At 41.3% G+C, this 23,852-nt stretch overlaps 1 protein-coding gene across 3 annotated transcripts in view; it reads left to right on the top strand.

Moving 5' to 3' along the window:
* LOC122550602 (coiled-coil domain-containing protein 81-like) overlaps window positions 1-23,852 on the top strand; it is a 96,759-nt gene that overhangs the window by 3,417 nt on the left and 69,490 nt on the right. Inside the window, exons 1-4 of one of the 3 annotated variants that reach the window (XM_043691571.1) lie at window positions 483-948; window positions 1,533-1,594; window positions 1,980-2,133; window positions 4,616-4,872. In XM_043691571.1, the coding sequence (XP_043547506.1) occupies window positions 924-948; window positions 1,533-1,594; window positions 1,980-2,133; window positions 4,616-4,872 (498 nt within the window). In that variant the 5' untranslated portion in view covers window positions 483-923. Of the gene's footprint in view, window positions 1-482; window positions 1,256-1,532; window positions 1,595-1,979; window positions 2,134-4,615; window positions 4,873-23,852 lie in introns of those variants that run through there. The other 2 variants (XM_043691570.1, XM_043691572.1) reach the window with 2 other exon arrangements.

Raw genomic sequence — 23,852 nt, 5'->3', positions numbered from 1 at the left:
AGGCTGATAACTTGAACATTGACGTATTTCTTAACTGGGAGCCATCATTGCCAGTGTTGGGTGAATGGTACTTTGTGAAAATATGTGACTGGGCAACAGAACTCTGGAGATCTCCCACTTATTGAAGATGGAAAATGAGAGGCTGTAGAAAAGTGCAACTTCAAGCCTACAGCTATTAAAAGCATATTACTTTACAGTGTGGAAACAGGCCCTTCGACCCAACACATCCACACCGACCCGGCGAAGCGCAACCCACCCATACCCCTCCATTTACCCCTTACCTAGCACTACGGATAATTTAGCATGGCCAACTTTGGATGATGGGAGAAAACCGGAGCACCCGGAGGAAACCCACACAGACACGGGGAGAATATGCAAACTCCTGAGACGGAAATTGAACCCGGGTCTCTGGCGCTGTGAGGCAGCAGTGCTAACCACTGTGCCGCCTGGCTGGGTGTATGAATATGAAGGGTTTAGAGGAATCTGGGTCAAGTGCTGGTAAATGGGACTGGATCTCAGCAGGATAAGAGCTGAGGCAGGTGCACTATCAGCTAATGCTCGGGCAATAGAAATAACCACTCTTAATAACGGCACGATATGCACTAGTCCGAAAGAAGAGCATAAACTGAAACAGTGATTGGACCCAAAACGTCGTCAATTCTGATTTCTCTCCATAGATGCTGCCTGGGTTTTTCCAATAATTTTTGTTTTTGTTTCTGATTTCCAGCATCTGCAATTCTTTAATTTTGTTTTAAATGAGAATAGACTGGCTTGGCCTCGGACGCTGAGAAAACAGCTCGGGGAAAGCCCTCCAGGACATAAATAGTCTCTTTTTTTCTTGTGGTCCCGAAGACCCTTGCCTGTCTATATGACCAGCTTATCGAAGAGTCTTTATTGGTTGATGTTGTGATGACGGCCCGTCAATGGTGGTGGCGGCAAATTCAAAGGGTAAGATGGGCGCGGCACGCGACTCAAAGTCCCGGAGCGTTCCACTGCCGCGCGTGAGAGTTCCGCCCCCGCGCGGCCTGCCGCTGACACGGATGACGTCACACTAGGTAACCGAGTCGGGGTGAAAGGTCGCCGGTCGCGTCTTAGCAACGGCGCTGCAGTAAGTCTCTGCCCAGGGAGTGGGAGAAAGCAGTGACTTTGGGGCAATATCACATCAATCAAGCAGCAATGTTGGACACCGTACAGTACGCCATCGAGGAAATCGGTAGAAACTACTTCCTAACACTCTCCAACCTGACGGATGACGGTAAAAATCTGCTCAATAATACTTAATTGAAATGATTAGTCGCTCAGTCCCTGACTCCTATTTTTACTGACATCTGTTGTACGACCATTAATTGTTGCCTTTGAAACGAATTAATTTATCTTTCTGGAGCGAGTGAGGCATAATCGGGGAGTTTATCTAGTGTTCATAATACTTTAGTATTCATGATATTATGGGTCGGCCGAATTCTAGGAGCTTCAACTGTCTTCACCTGTGAACTTGTTTTACTGGTTATTTTCACCCCTTGTTTTCTCACCAGACATTGTCAACATATGGGCAAATGTTTCTGCTTTTGTGGATCGGCACATGTCCCTCCAGAAGGTAAAGAGTACCCTGCCTGTAAAAAAACAAACACCGAAGTCGCGGAGTAAACTTGTTAATGAACGGAAACACTAGCCAGGCGCTAAAATTACATCTTTGAAAAGGCAATATATTCTGTTTTCATTGCTAGTCAGAATAATTTATACGGAAAACTTACAGTACGTTGGCTTATGTTTCCTTCCGGTATAAACACTTATTGTTGGCTAAAGTAAAATTTGCAAATATTTAAGTAAAAGTTATGGTATAAGGCGCGAATAACTTTCCAAATCATAACGCATCAGAAAGCGACGGAACTTTAACAATATTTGAATGAAAATAATGTATTTGCGCTCAGTAACAAAATCGCGGTTAAGAGTATACATTTCTTTTATATCGTTTATTTCAGGGAGTACATATATTAGGCTTGGGGACCTTTACATTTTCACAGCAAAAGCTGGATGTCGGCCATAAATTAATTTTACTTCAGAGGCCAGTATTTGTGATGTCTGAAAAATTGGTACAGATCCATGGATTATCCTACACAAAACAACACGTATCAGGTAACAAGTTGTCTAATTTTATAGTGAACAAATGTATGCCAAATAATATATACGTTAGAATTATTAAAACATATGATTAATTATACAATATAATTTTTGCAAAATCTTTAAATTGAGAAGGCGGAACATTGCGGGGGGGGGGGTGTGTGTGAGGGGGAGGTATGTGTGTGAGGAAGTGCAGATTCTTTTAAGAGGGAACTAGATCACGCATAAGGTAAAAAGGAATGGAAGATAACGTGAAGATGTATTGCAGAAGGTTTGTATTAACATATATACTGCACTGAATATTTGGGCTAAATGGCTGTTTCTGTGCAGTAACTACTATTTTCAGTAAGTACATAATTCTGTCTTTTTCATGACAACATGAAGGCTCCTTTTGTGCAGCAATATTATTTACACATTTCTTAAGAGTGGCAATATAAGTTACAAATGACAGGATAAGTAACTATGGCATCATACAAGTTTGTTTTGTATACCTTTCAAATTAATGCTGACAGCTTCAACACCAAAAATCAATATATTTTCATGCGGCATTGCTCAATAGTTTCTGTGTTCAGAATTTAAAATGAAAGATGTTAATTTTAGTTATAAAGTCACTGAGTTCTTTTATATGTTTGTTAGAGCGGAATATCTTACTCGAAGAGTGTGGTGCTGGAAAAGCACAGCCGATGAGCAGGAGAATTGACGTTTCAAGCATCCTGGACTACACCTCCTCCCACCCTGCCTCCTGTAAAAACACTCCCAATTCCTCTGCCTCCGCCACATCTGCTCCCAGGAGGATCAATTGCACCTTAGAACATCCCAGATGGCGTCCTTCTTCAAAGACCGCTTTTCCCCCTCCCATGTGGTCGATGATACTCTCCAGCACATCTCCTCTACTTTCCATACCTTCGCCTTTGAACCCCACACCCCTCCAATCACAACAAGGACAGAACTCTCCCGGTCCTCACCTTCCACCCCATCAACCTCCAGACACACTTCATCATCCTCCGCCATTTCCACCACCTACAAACAAACCTCCCCGCCACCAGGGATTTGTTTCCCTCCCCACCCTTATCTATGTTCCAATGAGACCATTCCCCCCACGACTTCCTTGTTAGGTCTGCGTCCCCCACCAACTCACCCTCCACTCCTGGCACCTTCCCCTGCCACTGCAAGAAGTGCAAAACCTGTGCCCACACTTACCCCCTTATCTCCGTCCAAGGCCCCAAAGGATTCTTCCACATCTGACAGAGATTTACCTGTACTTCTACAAATGTCATCTACTGTGTCCATTGTTCCTGATGTGGTCTCCTGTATATTGGGGAGACAGGACGCCAACTTACAAAACATTTCAGAGAACATCTCTGGGACACATGCACTAAACAACCTCACTGCCTTGTGGCCAAACACTTTAACTCCTCCTCCCACCCCTCCAAGGACATGCAAGTCCTGGGCGTCCTCCACCACCAAACCTTAACCACCTGATGCCTGGAGGAAGAAGGCATCATCTTTGGTCCTTAGGACCCTCCAACCACACAGGATCAATGTCGATTTCACCAGTTTCCTCATTCTCTTCCCCCCATCTTATCCCAATCCAGCCTTCCGACTTGGCAGCACCCTCTTGAACTGTGCTACCTGTCCATCCTCCTTGCCATCTATCCACTCCACCCTCCTCTTCGACCTATCACGTTCACCCCCACCTTCATTTACCTATTGCATTCTCAGCTACCTTCACCCTCCCCCATCACCACACCCCTCCCTTTTATGTCTCAGACTCCTTGGGCCACAAGCCTCATTCCTGAAGAAGGACTTGTGCTCAAAATGTCAATTCTCCTTGCTTGCTGCTTGATTGGCTGTGCTTTTCCAGCACCACACTCTTCGACTCTGATCTCCAGCATCTGCAGTCCTCACTTTCTCCTAAATATTTTGCTGTATATCACAGATTTCCAGATCTATGGTTCACTATCAGGGGTTGGTAATTTTAATACAAATTTTAACACTAATTTTGATCAAGTTGTGAAAGGGCTAAAAAGGGGTAAAGTTGATTTTTTACTGTAATTATTTCTAAATTTTTTTCTGTTCTATTAATTTTGTCTTTTTTTCCTATACTAGATTGAGGTAACTTAATTTCTTCAAATGCATACTTTGACCATAAACTATGTGACACAATGTATGATTTCTGGGGATAATGAGGGTTAACTTAGCCAAGTCATTAATATGTATGTGTGCAACCTTAAATAGGTGTCAGTGAAAACTGTGAAGAGCAAACAAAAGCACCTTAGTATTCTTATGTAAAGCAATGCAAAATCTTTTTAAAAAATGTTTTAAACCTGTAACCTGTTTACAGTCTCAACTTATCATCTAGTATATTGTTTGACAATATTGGTGGTAAAATTTGTGATTAGAGGTCACAAATATCAAATAAATCTATCAGTGAATTTCTCTTATCTAAGATTTGTCCAAATTTTATAGGTTCCTTTTTTCATTTATTTTTCTGTAGGTGACATACCTATTGTTGAACTAAATTTTACATTCCTGGCTCTGGAGAGCCCGTATGATCGGGATACAGTTGAAGGATGTGTCAAAGAGACTCTGCAGATCATGTATCGTTACATTGCCAGTAACCGTAATGTGCATTTCACTTTTAAAGATATTGGAGTGCTAACGATACGAAATAACAAGATCAAAATGAAGTTTTATAGAGAATTTCTTAATGCTATGGATGGTAGTGGAAGTTTAGTGAAAGCTCTTTCAAATGTAAGTACACCAAGTGTTTTGGAAAACCAAACTTATAAAAATAATTTTATGTGATTGTTTAACACATGTGTCACTATGAAGTGAAGAAAAAAAGTGTATGAGAAGCAAAAGTGGCTTCCAGCAACTTACTTTTACTAGATGCCAATAAAATGGCTTCTTTTTTCAGCATAAGGCAAAATTAAATAGTTTTCAGAAATAGTACTTTCTTCACATGGAATCTTCTTAATTTTCCATTGTTTGTTCTTCTCAAGATAAAGGATGTCAGTCCTAAGAATGAAATACTCGGTTTGGGTCCCGGTGTTAACCTTACATGCTTTGTTGTCAGTATAACCCAGACCAAAAGTAAAGTCTGTTTACACTAGCCTGACAATGCATTTCTCTGAACTGCAGATGAGCTTTTTAAAATTATATTGTACTCTTAATTTTAAGTATCTAAAACTGTAATATTTGATTTAATTGTACTTTTACTTTTTTTGTCACCTGTTCTTCTCCCACTAAAAGGCACATGTCTTCATTTCAGTTGTTGTTGGATTCCTGCAAATTTCAACTTCAAGTGAATTAGTTTAAATGAAGTCTAAATTCCCATAGGAATCAATGTTAAAACTGGGATTAGGCACCGTCAGACATTCCTAACTTGGAAAACCCAGTGCACACATTGAAATACTGTACTGTACATGCGCGGTGCTATGCACTTTTTAGCTGAAGAAAAGCTGAAAAGAAATCATTAAATATAAAAGAAATAACATGTTTAGGTATTTTAGGACTTGCCTCAAAAAAGAAAACTAAAACCTTAAGTTGAAATGCTTAACATATCTAAGTACTTACATTCATTAATAAAACAAACTGGAATCTTTAAAACAAAATACATTTAAAATGTTAAAGAAAGTAACATACAGCCAATATAAATGTAAAAAAGATAATACTCACTAGCTGCCTGGTTTTCAATTGATTGGGTACCATCTTGTGGCAGATATTGGTCAATGCGAGTAGTTGCTGGAGACATATAAACGCTTCAATGTGAGCAGAAAATGGGAATGAGATGAAGAGGAGTCAGCTGAAGTCCTGGTGATGTCAACAGACCCTGTGTACTTTAAAAGTAGGAATAGATGTGAAAACAGGAGCTGGGGATCATAGGACTTCAGGACTGAGAGTTTAAGTAGGATTGGGAAAGGACATGTTCTGATCCTAACATTGCTGAGGAAAATACTTGAACGTGCAGACCACAGAACATGAAATCTGTGACAGACAAACTTTGTTTTTTTTAATGAGTGATGTTAAGACATACAACATTGACTGACTGAGACTTTCTGTATTTCTGGATGTTCTGCCACCTTTCCAAAGCTCTATTCCCTTCATGAACCTGTTTCCTGTAACATCTAATACTTCCTTACATTGATACCTATCCATTCCCTGCTTTTTCCCTTTTCTCATTATCACCTTCTCCTAATGTTTTCCTCCCTCCTTCAGTTTTAGACCACTTTGATCCAATTATCTCCCAACCCAACTTGACTTTCATAGTTTTAAGTTCCTGTGTTCAACACTTCTAAAATGTTGTCACATGTTTTTCTTAGCTTTCTGAAAATATCTGTCCTGCTGATTGTGCAATCGTTGGGTACCTGTGGAGGAAGGTTTGCATTTATCTTATTCAAAAAGGTGTTGAAGAAATTATTGAACTTTGAATATTGGCTTTTAATTTTCAAAGTAACACTTTAATACTCAATATTAAGATACATTTTAAATATAATTATTTCTGGCATTGGATGGCCCGTTGACTTTACCATTGACTTCTCAAGATGCCTAAAGCTACTGACTGCCCTTTTCTGATCATTTTACATTCTTGGATCCATCTATGGTATTAGCTCTACTCCTTGACCTCATTCCTATTGTTCAAGTTGTCCTCTGAATTCAGGTTCATGGGATATTAGCTTGTTTGTACACGATCAGAGGATGACTCGGCTGGGTCAGCATAGGTTATCCATTAATCCAGACCAAAAGGAAATTGAATGATTTACAGCAGGCTTGACTGAAACACAAGACACTGGGCCTGTGGCTTGCAGAGATATCTAATAGTTTGACAGCAGTGTGTTGTTGGAGGATTGCCAGGAGAACTGAAGGAGCTGTGTGGTCAGACCTATGAAGATCCTAGAAAATGCTGGAAACACTTTGAGGCAGCATCTGGAGAGTGGAATTTGTGTTACAGTTTTGGTGAAATGGGTTACCTGTTTTAAAAAAAAATCAAACTTGGTTACTAACTAAAAGAAAGAAACTAGAAGATTTCACATTTAAACAAAAACTTACTGTACAAAAGTTAAGCAAAGCAAGTATAGTTAACTTAATTTTACATACATTTTGTAAACACTTATGTTTTAAACCTGAAACCTCAACAGCATACTCTCCATTTACATTCTTATTTCCATCCAGGTGTTCCCCTATACTTTATAGGATTTTGAGGCTTTTTCTCTTTCTCTGGGATAAAAGCAAGAAACGCAATAGCTCTCAGGAGTTCAATTTGTTTCTCTTCTGTATTCCCACTATTCAAGATATGAGATATCTTAGAAGAAACCGTCCAACTCTCCTTTGATGACCTTTGAGTTGAACAAAGAAGCCTAGGGTTTCTTGTGGGGATGGAGGAGTACTGCGGCCCCTACAAAGAAGATACCTTTGTCCAATGGTGCCATTAATACCTAAAGTGACAAATATCCTGACAGCTTCAGGTAGCTATCCCTGCAACATCATCAGAAGATCTGATTAAATCTCTTACTGGTGGGTAAGAATCTTGCTTAATTGACCCTGCACTGGATATCCATCAACTGGGTAAAATTAAAATTGTTTCTATTATCTAATTATATAATGAGATCTACTACCTACATATATGCATGTTTTCTCTGATGTATAATGCTATACTGTTCTCAACTATTTATTTCAGCAACTATAGGTGAAGAAGAGTTCTCAGTTTAGATTGATATGGAGGCAGTCTATGTGTTAGGTTTCTTACAGTATGTTCTTTCATACATCTGATCTTTATTTATGTCATACATCTTAATGAAGTGATTATGTACGCTATGTTGATTATATGTTTCCTAAAATGTAATGATAGTTTCTCCATATACTAACGTTCAGTTCACTATGATGATACAGGTGTCCCACATCTGTTAAAAGTTTCCTCCAAATTTTGCTGTTATTTTATAATTGCTTTTCCTGTCCACTTTGTTTTATTCGATCTACCTGGTGACAGTCCATATGTTGTGTAGAAAGAAAGGTTCTATCGCAGCGATGTTAGCCTCAAACCATTCAGAATTTTCCATTCATGTTTCCCATGTATTGAGAGTACTGGTACTATAGATGGTTTCTCAAAATGTGTTCTGCACTCTATGTGAAAACCGGGGAGAATCTTTTCAACTGAGTTGCTGTTAGTTTAAATCTGAGTAGGCAGTAATATTGACATTGATACAAGACAGCTTTTCTACTCTGAATGAAAACGTTTCAAGGCTTGCATTCTCAACCTAGTGTATACAAAGGGGTGATTTGTATCACAGCACAGTCAGATAGCTGTGTATGTTGACAGTGCGATTGAAAGAGTCAGATCCTGCTGGTGCCAATGGCCTGATCTTAGATGTCTCTAAAAGATGCTGTGGTATGAATAGTTATGAAATAATGTATCAGTTACATAAAGCTCATGATAGCAGTAAAGCTCAAGTAGTCTCTATCCATTTTCATTTATCTTTCCCAGGCCATCATGTATGAAGCAGGAGAACCATGTGTCATGCTCCATACCCTCCAGTTGAAATCCTCCAATAGGTGATGATGTTGTAACATAGAAATTTTCTGATACTAATGTCAAGATCCTCATAGAACACATCTTTTGCTTTTGCAGTGGACCAGTGTTAGAGGGTTAGTTGTCCCTATTTGAGTTGAGGCAAATAAAGCGAACACTTGCAGAATTTCTATTTTTAAACACAGTGATTTCCATACAGAAAGCCTATATATTCCTCATATATTTCTTCCGAATGCTTCTCCTAACAGATGTTTTACTTTCAACGATCTGCTCTCATGAGCCTGGTATGTAAATGTTTAACCTATTACATTCCATGTTGGTCCCAACTACAGGTAGTTCTTCTATAATGCTATTGTTGCGTTCTAGAAAAACCTTGCTTAATAGAAAATTGCTGAATATAAATAATGAGGCCTGTGGAAAAATGGGGTTGGGACAGACCAGCAAAAAAAATTACTCATAATCACTCAAAAATCACCCAAAAGTCTAACACAAAGAATAGCACAGCCTCAATGAAGGCATAAATCATATTTATAAACAAAACAAATAGTGAATTTAACACAGTACGTTTTAAAAATATTATTAAGGCGGGGCAGATGGTCATCATGGTGAGTTAGGTAGTCTCTCTCATTCTTGTTCAGCGAGCTATATCACATATTCTTTCTTTATGGTCAGAACGCTTTATAATATCTAGCTTCACTTCTGCTATTATAGCCTTTCTTTTGCATTCACCACCCCAATTTTATCACCAGGATGCTTCTTGCTAACATTCTTGTCACTATGCCCCTCCATTTTTTTCCAAAAAAAAAGGGATAATCTAGGAGTATTGTACCTTTCCAGGAAGCTGCTGTCTGTACAGTACCTCTTACAGAAAGCTGAAACTTTATTGCTGGAACAGCACAGCAGGTCAGGCAGCATCCAGGGAACAGGAGATTCGACGTTTCGGGCACAGGCCCTTCTTCAGGAATGAGCAGAGAGTGTTCAGCAGGAGAAGATAAAAGGTAGGGAGGAGGGACTTGGAGGAGGGGCGTTGGAAATGTGATAGGTGGAAAAAGGTCAAGGTGAGGGTGATAGGTCGGAGTAGGATGGAGGCGGAGAGGTCAACAAGAAGACTGCAGGTCAGGAAGGCGGCCCGCCGCATCTGCTCCCAGGAGGACCAGTTCAAAATACGTACAACACAGATGGCCTCATTGGACTCATCCACCGCCAAACCACAACAACCAGACGGTCGGAGGAGGAGCGTCTTATCTTCCGACTGGGAACCCTCCAACCGCAGGGGATGAACTTGGACTTCACCAGTTTCTTCATCCCCCCTCCCCCCACCTTGGCTCAGCCGGATCCTTCCAGCCCGGCACCGCCTTCCTGACCTGCAGTCTTCTTCTTGACCTCTCCGCCTCCATCCTACCCCGACCTATCACCCTCACCTTGACCTCTTTCCACCTATCACATTTCCAACGCCCCTCCTCCAAGTCCCTCCTCCCTACCTTTTATCTTCTCCTACTGAACACTCTCTGCTCATTCCTGAAGAAGGGCATGTGCCCGAAACGTCGAATCTTCTGTTCCCTAGATGCTGCCTGACCTGCTGTGCTGTTCTGTGCGTATTTTGAACTGGTCCTCCTGGGAGCAGATGCGGCGGAGACGAAGGAATTGGGAGAATGGGATGGCGTTTTTACAGGGGGCAGGATGGGAGGAGGTGTAGTCCAGGTAGCTGTGGGAGTCGGTAGGTTTGTAGTAGATGTCCGTGTTGATTCGGTCGCCTGAGATAGAAACAGAAAGGTCTAGGAAGGGGGGGGAGGAGTCCGAGACTGTCCAGGTGAATTTGAGGTCTGGGTGGAAGGTGTTAGTGTAGTGGATGAACTGTTCAACCTCCTCGTGGGAGCACGAGGTAGCGCCGATACAGTCATCAATGTAGCGAAGGAAGAGATGGGGGGTGGGGCCAGTGTATTTGCGGAAGATGGATTGTTCCACATACCCTACAAAGAGGCAGGCATAGCTGCGGCCTATGCGGGTGCCCATGGCTACTCCTTTTGTTTGGAGAAAGTGGGAGGATTGGAAAGAAAAGTTGTTCAGGGTGAGGACCAGTTCGGTCAGTCGAAGGAGGGTGTCGGTGGAAGGGTACTGGGTGGTACGGCGGGAAAGGCAGAAGCGGAGTGCTTTGAGTCCTTCGTGATGGGGGATGGAGGTGTACAGGGACTGGATGTCCATGGTGAAGATGAGGCGTTGGGGACCGGGGAAGCGGGAATCCTGGAGGAGGTGGAGGGCGTGGGTGGTGTCACGAACGTAGGTGGGGAGTTCTTGGACTAATGGGGACAGGACCGTGTCGAGGTAGGAGGAGATGAGTTCGGTTGGGCAGGAGCAGGCTGAGACGATGGGTCGTCCGGGGCAGTCAGGTTTGTGGATTTTGGGCAGGAGGTAGAAACGGGCGGTTCGGGGTTGTGGGACTATGAGGTTGGAGGCGGTGGATGGGAGGTCCCCTGAGGTGATGAGGTTATGGATGGTCTGGGAGATGATGGTTTGGTGGTGGGGGGTGGGGTCATGGTCAAGGGGACGGTAGGAGGAGGTATCTGCGAGCTGGCGTTTGGCCTCAGCGGTGTAAAGGTCAGTGCGCCAAACTACTACTGCGCTGCTGTGTTGGCAGCTGACACTGACACAGGTGCAGAACAGCATGAAGACCGATGCTGACATCAGCGCATGCGCAGAATGACGCACAGTTTGTCACGGACATTGGCGCATGCGCAGAACGAAACATGTGAAACAATCACTGCTGGAATCGTGCTATTGCAAACAGAGGTATGTGATCTCGAAACTTCCATTGTTTTAATTCATCAGTGATATTATAAGCAAATCACGCTGTCAGAAAGCGCGTTATGCGAGAACTACCTGTATCAACATGCATTGTCGACCAGCTGCAGTTTGTTTATCCGATTCATGCACATGGTGCTGAAACACAGCTTCACAATCAAAGAACTGGCACCTTCTGTCTTCGTATTGTTTCATTTCTACATCTGGTGTCATGGATTTTGTCCACTTGTTGATCGTGACTCTAAATGCCAAGCAGCTCTTGAAGTAGATGGGCTGTGGTGGGTTAGTACTTTACTAGTCACAGGCAATGTGATTTGAAATGGGTGGTAGCTGAATTGTGGGGTGCAATGGTCCCTTATACCATAAACTGCAGTACCTGTGCTGTAGGACTACTGTTTTGGCAGTCTGCAATAAACAGGGATGATCTCTTCAGGCCACAAGTTTGGACAAAATCTTTTGAGACCCAGGGCAGTGTCCTGCTGTAGACAGCAACACCCCCACTCCACCCCCCCTCACCACACCACCCCCCCTCACCACACCTCCCCTATTCTCTCTAGTTAGTTTAAAGGAATTCAAAACACCACGTTTGGCACTCCCCTGGTTGCGGGAATTGCTAGAAAGGTGACATGTTTAAACATGTTGCAACTGCACAAAACTCACTTGACGTATTGCATACAGTTCTGATCGCTGCATTATAGGAAGGATGTGGAAGCATTGGAAAGGGTGCAGAGGAGATTTACCAGGATGTTGCCTGGTATGGAGGGAGGGTCTTATGAGGAAAGGTTGAGGGACTTAGAGAGAAGAGGGTTGAGAGCTGACCTAATAGAGACATAGAAGATGAACAGAGGATTAGAGAGGGTGGACAGTGAGAGCCTTTTTCTTCAGATGGTGATGGCTAGCATGAGGGGCCATAACTTTAAATTGAGGGGTGATAGATATAGGATAGATGTCAGAGATGGATTCTCTACTCAGAGAGTAATAAGGGTGTGGGACGCCCTGTCTGCAACAATAGTAAACTTGCCAACTTTAGGGCATTTAAATGCTCATTGGATAAACATATGGATGGTAATGGAATAGTGTAGGTTAGATGGGCTTCAGATTGATTTCACAGTCAGCGCAACATCAAGGGCTGAAGGGCCTGTACTATGCTGTAACGTTCTATGTTCTATCAGTACACCTTTGGGTACTACTTCATATTTTTGACCAGTTTGCTCTCTTAGCTTTTAATTCTCCTGAAGTATCTGGAAGGCAGTGGAGCTATTCACCCATGGCCAGGAGTTGGTTCATGAGTGGTAGGATGTATCCATGTACAGTGGGCTTTTACACTGCATCCCTGTGGGCCAAACCGCCTCCAAGTTCTTTCAAAAGAAAAACATAAAGTGCTCAGAACTGGCAATTCTGAAGAAGAGTTATTCTGATCTTTCACTCTACTTCTCTCTCTACAGATGCTGTCAGACCTGATGAGTTTCTCCAATACTTTTTATTTTTATTTCAGATCTCTGCTGCGGAGCGTTCTCAAAGGGGAGTGTGAGCAGCCAGATGCCATTGTGCACGTTGGCGCAAATGACATAGGTAGAAATAGGAAGTGATCGTAGAGAGCGAGGAAAAACATTTAAAACCAACACCTCGACGGTGATAATTTCCAGATTTACTTCAGTGCCATGTGCTAGTGAGGATAAGAACAGGAGGACATGGCAGATGAATAAGTGGCTAAAGAATTGGTGCAGGGAGCAGAGATTCAGATTTTTAGATCATTGGGATCTTTTCTGGGGCAGAGGTGACCTGATCAAGAGGGACTGTTTGCACCTGAACTGGAAGGGGAAATCAATATCTTGGCGGCTGGGTTTGCTAGTGCTACAAGGAAGGGTTTAAACTAGATTGGCAGGGGGTGGGATCCTCAACAGCAGAGAGGCAACCCCAAGGCTGGAAGGAGATACAGTAATCAGAAATGACAAGTTGACAGGTTGGGGAGTGGGGAATGCTTGTTGGATTAAATTAAATCTATTTCAATGCTGGCTGGTAAGGCAAATGAATTCAGGGCATGGCTTGGTACATGGGACTGGGAAATTTAAGACATTACAGAAACATGCCTAAGGAAGGGACAGGACTGGCAGCTTAATGTGCCAGGACACAGCTGCTTTACCCAGAACAGAAGTGGTGGAAAGAGAGGAGGGGGAATTGCACTTTCGATTAACATGAGTATCATAGCAGTACTCAGAGATGAAATAACTTAAGGATCATCCACTGAGGTTTTGTGGGTGGAGCTAAGAAATAAGAAGGGGATGGTGACATTATTAAGGTTGTACTATAGGCCGCCAAATGTTAATGGAAATTAGAGGAACAAATGTGCAGAGAGATTTGGCAGACTTACAGGAGCAATAGGGTTGTCATAGTAATGGATTTTAAATTTCTGAACATAGACTGGGCTTGCCAGAGCGTTAAGGGCTTAGATGGGATGGAATTTGTCAAGTGTGTTCAAGAAAGTTTTCTCAAGCAGTACGTGGAGGGTCCTACTCAGGAGGGGCAAAACTCAACCTACTCCTGGAAATTAGGGCAGGACAGGTGACTGAGGTGACAGTGCAGGAGCACTTTGGGACCAGTAACCATAGTTCTATTAATTTTTTAATTCTTATGTAGAGGGACAAAACTGGTCCACAGGTTCAAGTTCTAAATTGGGGCAAGGCAAATTTTGATGGAATTAGACAGGAGCTTGCAGGCGTTAATTGGCGTAGTTTCTTTGAAGGCAAAGGCACCTCCGGAAAGTGAAAGGCCTTTAAAAGTGAGATGTCTATACTTCAAGGTCCATGTGTTCCAATGAGGGTGAAGGGCAAGATTGGCAGGAATAGGGAACCCTGGATGACAAAAGATATTGAAGCTTTGACCAGACAAAAAGGAGGAGGCATGGTTCAGGTGGGATCTAGGGGATACAGGAGTTTACTGAGAAAGGAAATCAGGAGGGTGAAAAGGGAGCAAGAGGTAGCCTTGGCTGAGAAGATAAGAATGAATCCAAAGAAGTTCTTTAAATATATTAAAAATAATAACTGGAATAAGAAAATAAGACCCCTCAAGGACAAAAGTGGATATGCATGTGTGGAATCACGAGAGGTGGGAGAGGTCCTCAATGAATATTTCCCCTCTGTGCCTACCATGGAGAAAGACAGAAAGACTTGGGAACTTGGGGAAGTTAGTGGTGATATCTTGGGCAGTCCATATCACAGTTGAAGAGGTGTTTGGTGTATTAGAATGTATGAAGGTGGATAAATCTCCTGGTCCTGACTACATATATCCAAGAACCCTGTAAGAAGCTAGAGAACAAATTGCAGGGCCCCGGCTGATATTTTTGCATTTTTATTAGTCACAGGTGAAGTCCTGGAAAACTGGAGGATAGTGAATGTTGTGCCCTTATTCAAGTAGGAATGCAAAGAAAAGCCTGGGAACATTGCTGTTTGTTATCTATTACCAATAATTTGGGTGAGAATGTACAAGGCATGATTAGTAAGTTTGTAAATTACACTAAAATACGCAGTATTCATCGGAAATTGCAGCAGGACCTTGGATCACCTGGAGAAGTAGGCCAAGAAATGGCAAATGGAGTTTAATACAGTTAAGTATGAGGTCTTGCATTTTGGAAAATCTAATCAAGCTAGGAGTTTCATGGTAAATGATAGGGCCTTAAGGAGTATAGTGGAAAGAGACCATGAAATTCAAGTACACAGTTCTCTGAAAGTGGAGTCATAGGTAGACAGGACAGTGAAGAAGACTTTTAGCACACTGGCCTTCATCAGTTAAGGCATTGAATATAGAAGTTGGGAAGTTATATTTCAGTTGTACAGGAATTTGGTGAGGCCGCACTTCAAGTATTGTGTTCCATTTTGGTCACCTTGCCACAGTAACGATGTTATTAAACTGGAAAGTGTGCAGACGAAATTTATAAGGATGTTGCCAGGCCTCTAGGGTCTGAGTTGCAGGAAGAGGTTGGACAAGCTAGGACTTTTTTCTTTAGAGCTCAGGAGACTGAGGGAGGATTTTATAGATGCGTATAAGGTCATGAGAGATATGGATAAGGTGAATGCATGCAGTCCTTTTCCCAGACTTAGGGAATTGAGGACTAGAGGGGATCAGTTTAAGGTTAGAGGGGAAAGAATAAAAGGGAACCCGAGGGGCAACGTTTTTACTCAGAGGGTAGTATGCATATATGGAATAAGTTGCCAGTGGAAGTGGTTGAGGCAGGTACATTAACAGCATTCAAAAGGCGTTTGGACAAATACATGGATATGAAAGGTGTAGAAGGATATGGATCAAGGGCAGATAAATGGGGTTAGCATTGATGGACATTTTGGTTGGTACAGACCAGTTTGGGCTGAAGGGCCTGTCTCTGTCCTGTAGGATTTTGTGACACTACGACTCCAGGATATTTTGCCTTTACCGATGTTACTCTGCATCTTTAACCTGGGGCCATGTGGACTGACAAGGAGAGAGACATTTGACTTTCTTTTTCATTTGTCCTGCTGACCAGATTGAAAGTTGAAAATGAGAAGCAAACTAGCACACAAAGTGGACAGCATGCTTGATGACTTCACCCCCACACTAGATGCATCACTTTAACTTGTTTGGCATTGGACATGAATAGCATGACTTTTTATCATTTTGTAAATCACATCCATGTGGAAAAATTGCAAACCTCACCAATTGGGCAGTAATATGAAGAAGCACGTGGTGTATCTGTTATGGAACCTGCTTGGTTTTCATTGCAATAACTTTCAAGCAAGATTTATAAAAAAGATTAAAATATATAAGACTCAAATTTCACTTTTGACAATTCTGGAAACAGTTTGTGACCTGCCAGCTGCAAGTGGAACTACCCATAAAGTTGGTGAACCCTCTACATTTCTCTGATTTTGCATAGCCACAATTGACTCTGGGCTGAATGTGTGCTCCAAGCGCTACTGGCATCCCCTATATAATGCAGGAGGGAGAGGAGTGTTTTGATAAAGCCATGTGCTCCATGCAGCCTTTGCCTTTTAAAATACGATGCTTATAAAAGGTAGACTACTGAGAATCCACATTGGAACACTGAAACATATAAGGTTGTGTGCAATGCCAAGGGAAAAACCTCCCTGCTTTAGTGATGCTGCTTGGGATAATAAATGATTGGAGAGATTGAGTTTTGGAAGGAAGCAGAAAGAGATCAAAAATTGAGCCCTGCTGGAGATGGGATATCACGTAAGGGTGGCTAATGCTCAGAATGTGGTACTGAGGACATGACAACAGTACTGAAAAAATATAATAATCCAGTCAGTTTGTCAGATTGAATGAATGCATTTGCACACTTCATCTCCCAACCACTTCTCATATTGCTTAATGCACACGCCCGATCACTTAGCAACCAGCATCTCCTGACATTCACACCTAGTATCAGCAATACTACATCTCCCCTGTATGTTCCTTCCAGGTATGCTAGTTGTGCATATGCCACTACATACTTCCTCAAAGCCACAGCTATTCAGCAATGATACATCACTATCTAATTACATTTACACAGAGTTGTGTACATTCAGCGATCTCTCTTGCAGGAGCAGGTGACTCACGAAAAGTCAGCTAGTGTGCATACTCTCCAGAGAGTGAAGTTGCAGACGTGTGCTGCTGAAGGGAACCAGTACTAGGAACACATTGAAAACACTGATGAAAATGCACACCATGATTTTTGGTTCATTGACTGGCCTACCTGTTATCCTCTATTAGCTGGAAAGGAGCATGAAGGAGTCTGGCTCCACTGTGCACAAAGCATTACTCAGAGCTAGGCACTAAGCCTTTTGACTGTGGAAGTGCTGGGATATCCATGGCAATACTTCCCAATAACCCATTATGAGATATATACTAGCCACTGAGCGTTTGCTGCAACACATACAGAAGCTTTCCATTGCCTCAGTGCTGTAGCAGAAGTGCAGTCAAACGTCATGAGATCTTTACCTATTGCTGAACAGGCACAAAACAGTTGCCCTGTGAATGTACAATTTAGTGCTCTATTGGACATGCGAAGTACTCACAGCAGTCAAATAATTTGTGTTCCAAAAAATTATAAAGCTTGTTTAAATATCACCCCAAAGGATCTACGTGAGGGCAATGACACCATCAAGCTTAAATCTGTGGTCTTCTCTCAGGATGATAAGATTCATGCTCCCACCACTGTCACTCCACTAGTGCCCTTGCTGTTCATTTTTAGGCATTCAGCTGAGTCCGCTGCCACCAATGTCAAAGGGATAAAGCCCAGTCTTGGACACATCAAGGCTTACAGCTGCTTGAGGAGATCCTGACTAGTGATCTGCACTGTTGTCTACAGCCATACTGAAGTAATACTATGTAGGAATATTAGTCAGGCAGTGGACAAGATGATTATTCCTGTATTTTAATTTGAATCTTCAATGTGTTGTTAGGTAAAGTTGTTGGTGAAAATTTTTGCTTTCGGCCTTAATTAATTATGGTGACAAAAAGGTTTTTGTGACCAAGACTCTGATACAGAGTGTTTGGGACGGTGAAGTTCATTTCAACTGAATTTGAGTTTTGCAAAGCAGTTGTTCCCATTCTGTTCAGTTGCATGCAATGGATATGGTCTCCTCCCCTTCTCCTGGTAGCCAGATTCCAGGACCTTCCTTTGTACCCTCGTAATTTCACGGTTATAGAGGATATAGTAAACCACCACAAGTATAGATTCTACGTGGGTGTGTATGATAGAAACTCCTTTGAGCAATTAAAGCAGCAAGATATATTACTAAGCAGTCTGATAATGTGCTCCACATTGTTATGCATGGCTATGTAGGTTTCATGCAAGGCTTTGTTATGTTTTTTTTGTGGGATGCTGGTTGGGGCCATGTGACAATGTTATCACTTTAACAAAGTTATTTTGTCCTTGGTTTTTTTCAAGAGAGGTTGTAAAGCCAGTGGTGCCAAATGTCTGGGCTATGGCGGGGGAGTGGTCAGTTCTCTCAGTTCAGGATTTTCCGAGTTTGGTTTAGCTGTAACAATGAGACTACTTGCAGTGGAGAAAGCAGAACAAAAAGAAAAGGAGAAGAAGGCCCTAGCAGAAGAAAGGGAGAAAGTGAGAGAGGAAAGGAAGAAAGAGAGAGAGAGTTTGAACTTCATAAATTGGCATTTAGGAAAGTCTGCTTAAAGGATAGACTTGGAGGTGTTGGCGTTGGACTGGGGTGGACACAGTTAAAAATCACACACACAACAGGTTTAGTTGGAAACACTAGCTTTCTAAGCGCTGCTTCTTCCTCATGTGATTGTAGAGAATAAGATCATAAGACACAGAATTCATAGCCAAATGAGTACATGTCATGGAGATGTGATGATACATTAAACAATTTTAGATCAAGTCTTTCATCTTTTAGAATGGAATGTGTTGGTTTCTGTTCTTTGATATGTAAATCATAAAACTTCTTTTAAATTACAAAGGGAAATTGTCACTCGAGAAGGTGAAGATCATAAGATAATGTATCACAGGGTAAAAAGGAAACCTGTGAAGAGGAAAGAGAAGTTAAAAAGCTTCGGTGTTTTCACTGCAATAAAGTAGGCCTCATGAAATCACAGAGTTGATGGTTCAGAAAAAGCACTAAGAAGACAGATGCAGGAAAAAAGGATAAGCCAGTGAATTTTGTTGAATTGGTAAAAGAAAGCACAGTGGAAGTTAAAAAGCTACACCAGAATGTACAATCTGTTCAGGTTGGTTAAGGAGGACGTGCCTGATCGTCTTAAACCATTTACTTGTGAAGGTACGGTTTACTCGCATAGGCCAGGAGCATGAGGTAAAGAGGTTACAGCATTAAGAGATATGAGATCATGCCAATCTTTAATGTTGTGAGATGAGGAGGTATTTAATTCAGAAGGACTGCTGCCAGAAAAAGCGCAAGTAACAGGAATTCACAGTGAAACAACAAGTGTTTAATTATGTAGAGTGAGGTTAGAGTGTCCAGTGAGAAGTGTGGTAGGAATACTGGAAGAACTCTTGGATCCAGGAATTCAATTTGTTCTTGATAATAATATAGCTGGGTCACAGTTAGGAGTGCTGCCTACTATGGTTGAAAAGCCAGTGGAAAATCAGGCAACTGAAGTATTACAGGAAGTGTATCCTAGGACTTTTCCTGACTCTATGGTAACGAGGTCACAAAGTCACCAGTTGACATAGGAGGAGAAATTAAAGAATACAGATAAGGAATTTGAAGTAGAATTATGGGAGACCACGTTTGATCAAATGGTTGAGGCAAAACATGAACAGGAAGCAGACAAGAAATCAAAAACATGCAATTTTTAAAATGGAAATAAAGTATTAGCGTTACTTCCAGTGATAGGTGAAACTTTAAAAGCAAGGATTAGTGGACCTTATCAAGTCAAAAAGAGATTGAGCAAGGTAAACTATTTGATAAGGACTCCAGACAGAAAGAAATCTCACAGGTATGTCATGTGAATATGCTCAAAAGGTATTTTGATAGGGAAGGAAAGCAAAACAAAAATGTGTTACTGGTTACAACATAGAGTGAAGAACCAAGTTCAGAGGATTTTGAATTAGACATTCTTCAAATTAAATTGGACAATGAGAAAGTTGTCAAAACTTGGGATATATTATTGAGTTACCTTTCAGAGGAAAATCAAAATGATCTGGGGAGTTATGTGGAAATAAGCTGGGAAGTACTAATCTAATTATGCATAAGGTAGATATAGGAAATGCTCTTCCAATAAAACAACATCTTTATAGACTTAACCCTCTAAAGTTGGCACAGGTTCAAAAAGAGATTGAGTGCATGCTCCAATTTGACATAATTGAAGTGAGTTGCAGTGACTGGAGCTCACCCAAAGTAATAGTGTCAAAGTCAGATAGTATCCAGTGGTTATGTGTAGACTATCGTAAAGTCAATGCAGTTACAAAGTCTGATTCCTATACGATTTCTTTTATTTTTTTTAAGTTAGTTAGACTTACTCAGAGGATACTAGTAGGTACCTTTATCCGAAACAGCAAAGACAACTTTGTTTTTTATTACTTCAACTGGACTGTATCATTTTAAAGTCATGCCATTTGGTATGAAAAATTTGCTAGCTGCATTTCAAAGAATAACTATTGAAGTCATTTCTGGATTACCCAATTGTGTGGTATTCATCGATGACCTGGTGATTTTTAGTCACACATGGAAGGAAGATTTGCAGCATTTATCAGAATTATTTGATCGACTTCAGGTAATAAACTAAGAGTGAATTCGCCAAAGCCTAAATCACGTTCTCGGGCCATGTTATCAGAATGGACAGATGGATCCATGGAATGTGAAAACAAAGGTTATTGGGGAGTTTTCCATACCATTGACGAAGAGAGGACTACTATGATTCCTGGGATTGAGTAGGTTTTATCAGAAACTTGTACCAAATTTTAGCAATGTGGCTACTCCACTCACTGAATTACTGAAGAAAAGCAAGAAGTTTCCGTGGACAGCAGACTGTCAAAAGGTATTTGACAGCCTGAAAACTGTGTTAACTACTGCCCCAGCTAATACGCCAAATTACGCAAAGCCATTCAAGGGGATTATCGGTGCAAGTGATGTGGGTGTTGGTGCTGCATTCTTATCAGAAGATGAGAGGATTTAAAGACCTATTGGATATTTCTCCAAGAAATTGTACATTAATCAACAGAAATATTTGACAATTGAGAAGAAGACTTTGAGTTTGGTGTTGGCGTTATATCACTTCAACATTTATGTTCCCTGTAATGTGTCTCAGACACATCATATATACTGATCATAATCCGCCAAAGGTTTTGGAGAAATTTAAGGACAAAAGTTCCAGGCTGTTTATATGGAGCTCATTGTTACAGCCATTCAATTTGAAAATTATACATGTGCAGGATGAGAAAACTTAATTGCTAACACATTTTTGAGATTTGGATGAAAAACAGAGACATTCAGTAGCAGGAGTAACAGATTGAAATACAATGTAGTAGTGCATGTTTGCATGGTTATAGTCAATGCAATGTATGTATTGTAATGTAGTAACAGAGTAAAACTAAGGGGTTTTAAAATGAAGCCATCTTTGTATATTGATTATTCATTTTTTTAAGGGGGGAGGTGTGACAATGCTCTCACTTTAACAAGGTTATTTTGTCCTTTTTTTTTCAATAGAGGTCATAAAGGCAGAGGTTCTGGAATGTCTGGGCAAGAACCTAGTTTAACACTGGCAGGGGAGTGATCAGTTCTCCCAGTTCAGGATTTTTCTAGTTTGGTTTAGCTGTAATAGTGAGAAGCTGATTGCAATGGAAAAAGGTTCCAAAATCCCCCAGATGGTTCCTGACTGGCTTTCTCTCTGAAATCTCTTTGGAATTTGTTTCCTCCTGCCTGTAAGAACCTAAATTTGAATTTACATTTTGCCAAGGGTTGTGTTTATGGGATGTTGCACGAATTGGAACAGCTCCTTAGTTCAGTTGTTGTATTGAGTCAGTTGAGTTTTCAAATAGTTAAGTTATTCTAAATTCTGTTTTCTTATGTTTGTGTTTCAACTATAATGTTTAAATAAATTCTGTTTAGCTTAAAGTTGAGTGGTTTGACCAGATGCATTCACACCTGGGATATCCACTTCACGTCTGCCTTTACATCTGGGATATCCACTTCACATCGGTCTGGGCTACATTTTTAACATATTTTAACATATTTTGAGGGGGATCTGGCCTGGTTCATAACAGCCATAATGGAAGGTCCAGCCATTGTAGCTAAGCAGTCATCCTTTAGTGCGTCCTAGAGACCTCTGGCTGTCAGTATTACAGACTGACATAGAGTGCAAGCAATGCAGATGTATTTATCATAGCAGACAATCATTAAGATGAACTTCTTGGAGTAGCCATAAACCAACTGCATATTGAGAGTGAGTGAGAGAGAGGGAGAGTGTGGAAGCCTTTATAATTGTGATATGATTCCTTGTTGCTATTGGGGTGGGGCGCACAGATTGCCTGACAATCCTTGTGAACCCATGTGGCTTTTATTTTTCATGATCCCTCCTTAGGGACAAGCGTTCAAAGTCTCCTTTCTGTGCAGTGCTTCCTTGACCTCTCTGATGCTTCTATGCAGGGCAAATGACAATATGTTGCATTTATTACTTGCATTCAACTGCAATGATCCTGTGGGTAGATTGGGCAAAAGTTGACAGTTGTAATGTAGTATGGGAAAGTTACAAGTTGTCCACTTGAGTAGGAAGAATAGAGAAAGAATTTTTTTTATTGAAGAGAAACTGTAGAAGGGTATGGTTCAGAGAAATCTGAGTGTCCTTCCACAAGAGTTAGAAAAGGTTGGCTTGCAAAAAGTTAGTATTCAAACAAGTAATTAGAAAGGCAAACAGAACGTTGATACTTATTGCAAGAGTTGGAACATCTTACTATAACTGTTCAGACATTGATGAGCCAGCTTCTGGAGTACTGGTTATAGGTTTGGTTTCCTTCCTTAAAGACAGATATAACTGCATCGGAAGTAGTCAACAGAAGGTTCATTTAGCCGATTACTCGGATGAAGGAGTTGTCTTATGAGGAAAGGTTAAGAAGGTTGGGACTAAAGCTATCGGAGTTTAGAAGAATATGAGGTGGTCTTATTGAAATCCAATGTTTGAAAAGAATTTGAAAAAGGTAGAAACTAAAAGGATATTTCCTTTTGGGAATCTAGAACTAGGGGCACATTTTCAAAATAAAGGGATCAGGATGAATTTCCTCTTTCCGTGGGTCATTATTCTTTGGTATTCCCTTCCATAAAGAACAGGGCACACTGAGCAGTTGAATATCTTCAAGGCTGAATAGTCGTATTTTTGATGTGTAAGAAAGTTAAGGGCAAAGAAGGCAGGAAAATGGAATTAAGGCTAGCATCAGCTCAGCCTGATCTTATCGAGTGACAGATCAGGCTCAATGAGTCAAAAGTCCTACTGCTCTTTCTTTGGGTCCTTTACTGACCACTAATGAAGACATTATTCTTGACTCATTGCTATGTAAGGGTGATGCTGCTGGAATATGGTTTGTTTGTAGGGCCTTCTATGGACCACCATCTTTCTCCCCTCTGCATTTAAATTACTCCTGTCTGCCTCCTTCCCTACTTATTATATTATATTTGTTCATCTGAGCTTTGTTGACAAAGCCAGTGTTTGTTGCCAATCACTAACTGTTATTGAGAGGGTTTGCTGGGCCATTTCAGAGGGTAGTTAAGAGTCAACCATTTTGCTGAGGGTCAAGAACCTTCCTATGGTCAACACATACTTCCAAACTGTTTCAGTAACTCACCATAGTGTTTCCATAAACTTTGCGGCTAAGATGAATTAAGATGGGAGATGGCTCACCTGGAGCATAATGATGAATCTAGACTTGAGTTTATATAATGAATAATGCAGTCCATCTCTG

Source organism: Chiloscyllium plagiosum, chromosome 6 (assembly GCF_004010195.1).
Source record: "Chiloscyllium plagiosum isolate BGI_BamShark_2017 chromosome 6, ASM401019v2, whole genome shotgun sequence".
In the NCBI taxonomy this organism is placed as follows: Eukaryota; Metazoa; Chordata; class Chondrichthyes; order Orectolobiformes; family Hemiscylliidae; genus Chiloscyllium; species Chiloscyllium plagiosum.
This window is presented reverse-complemented; position numbering and strand designations above follow the sequence as displayed.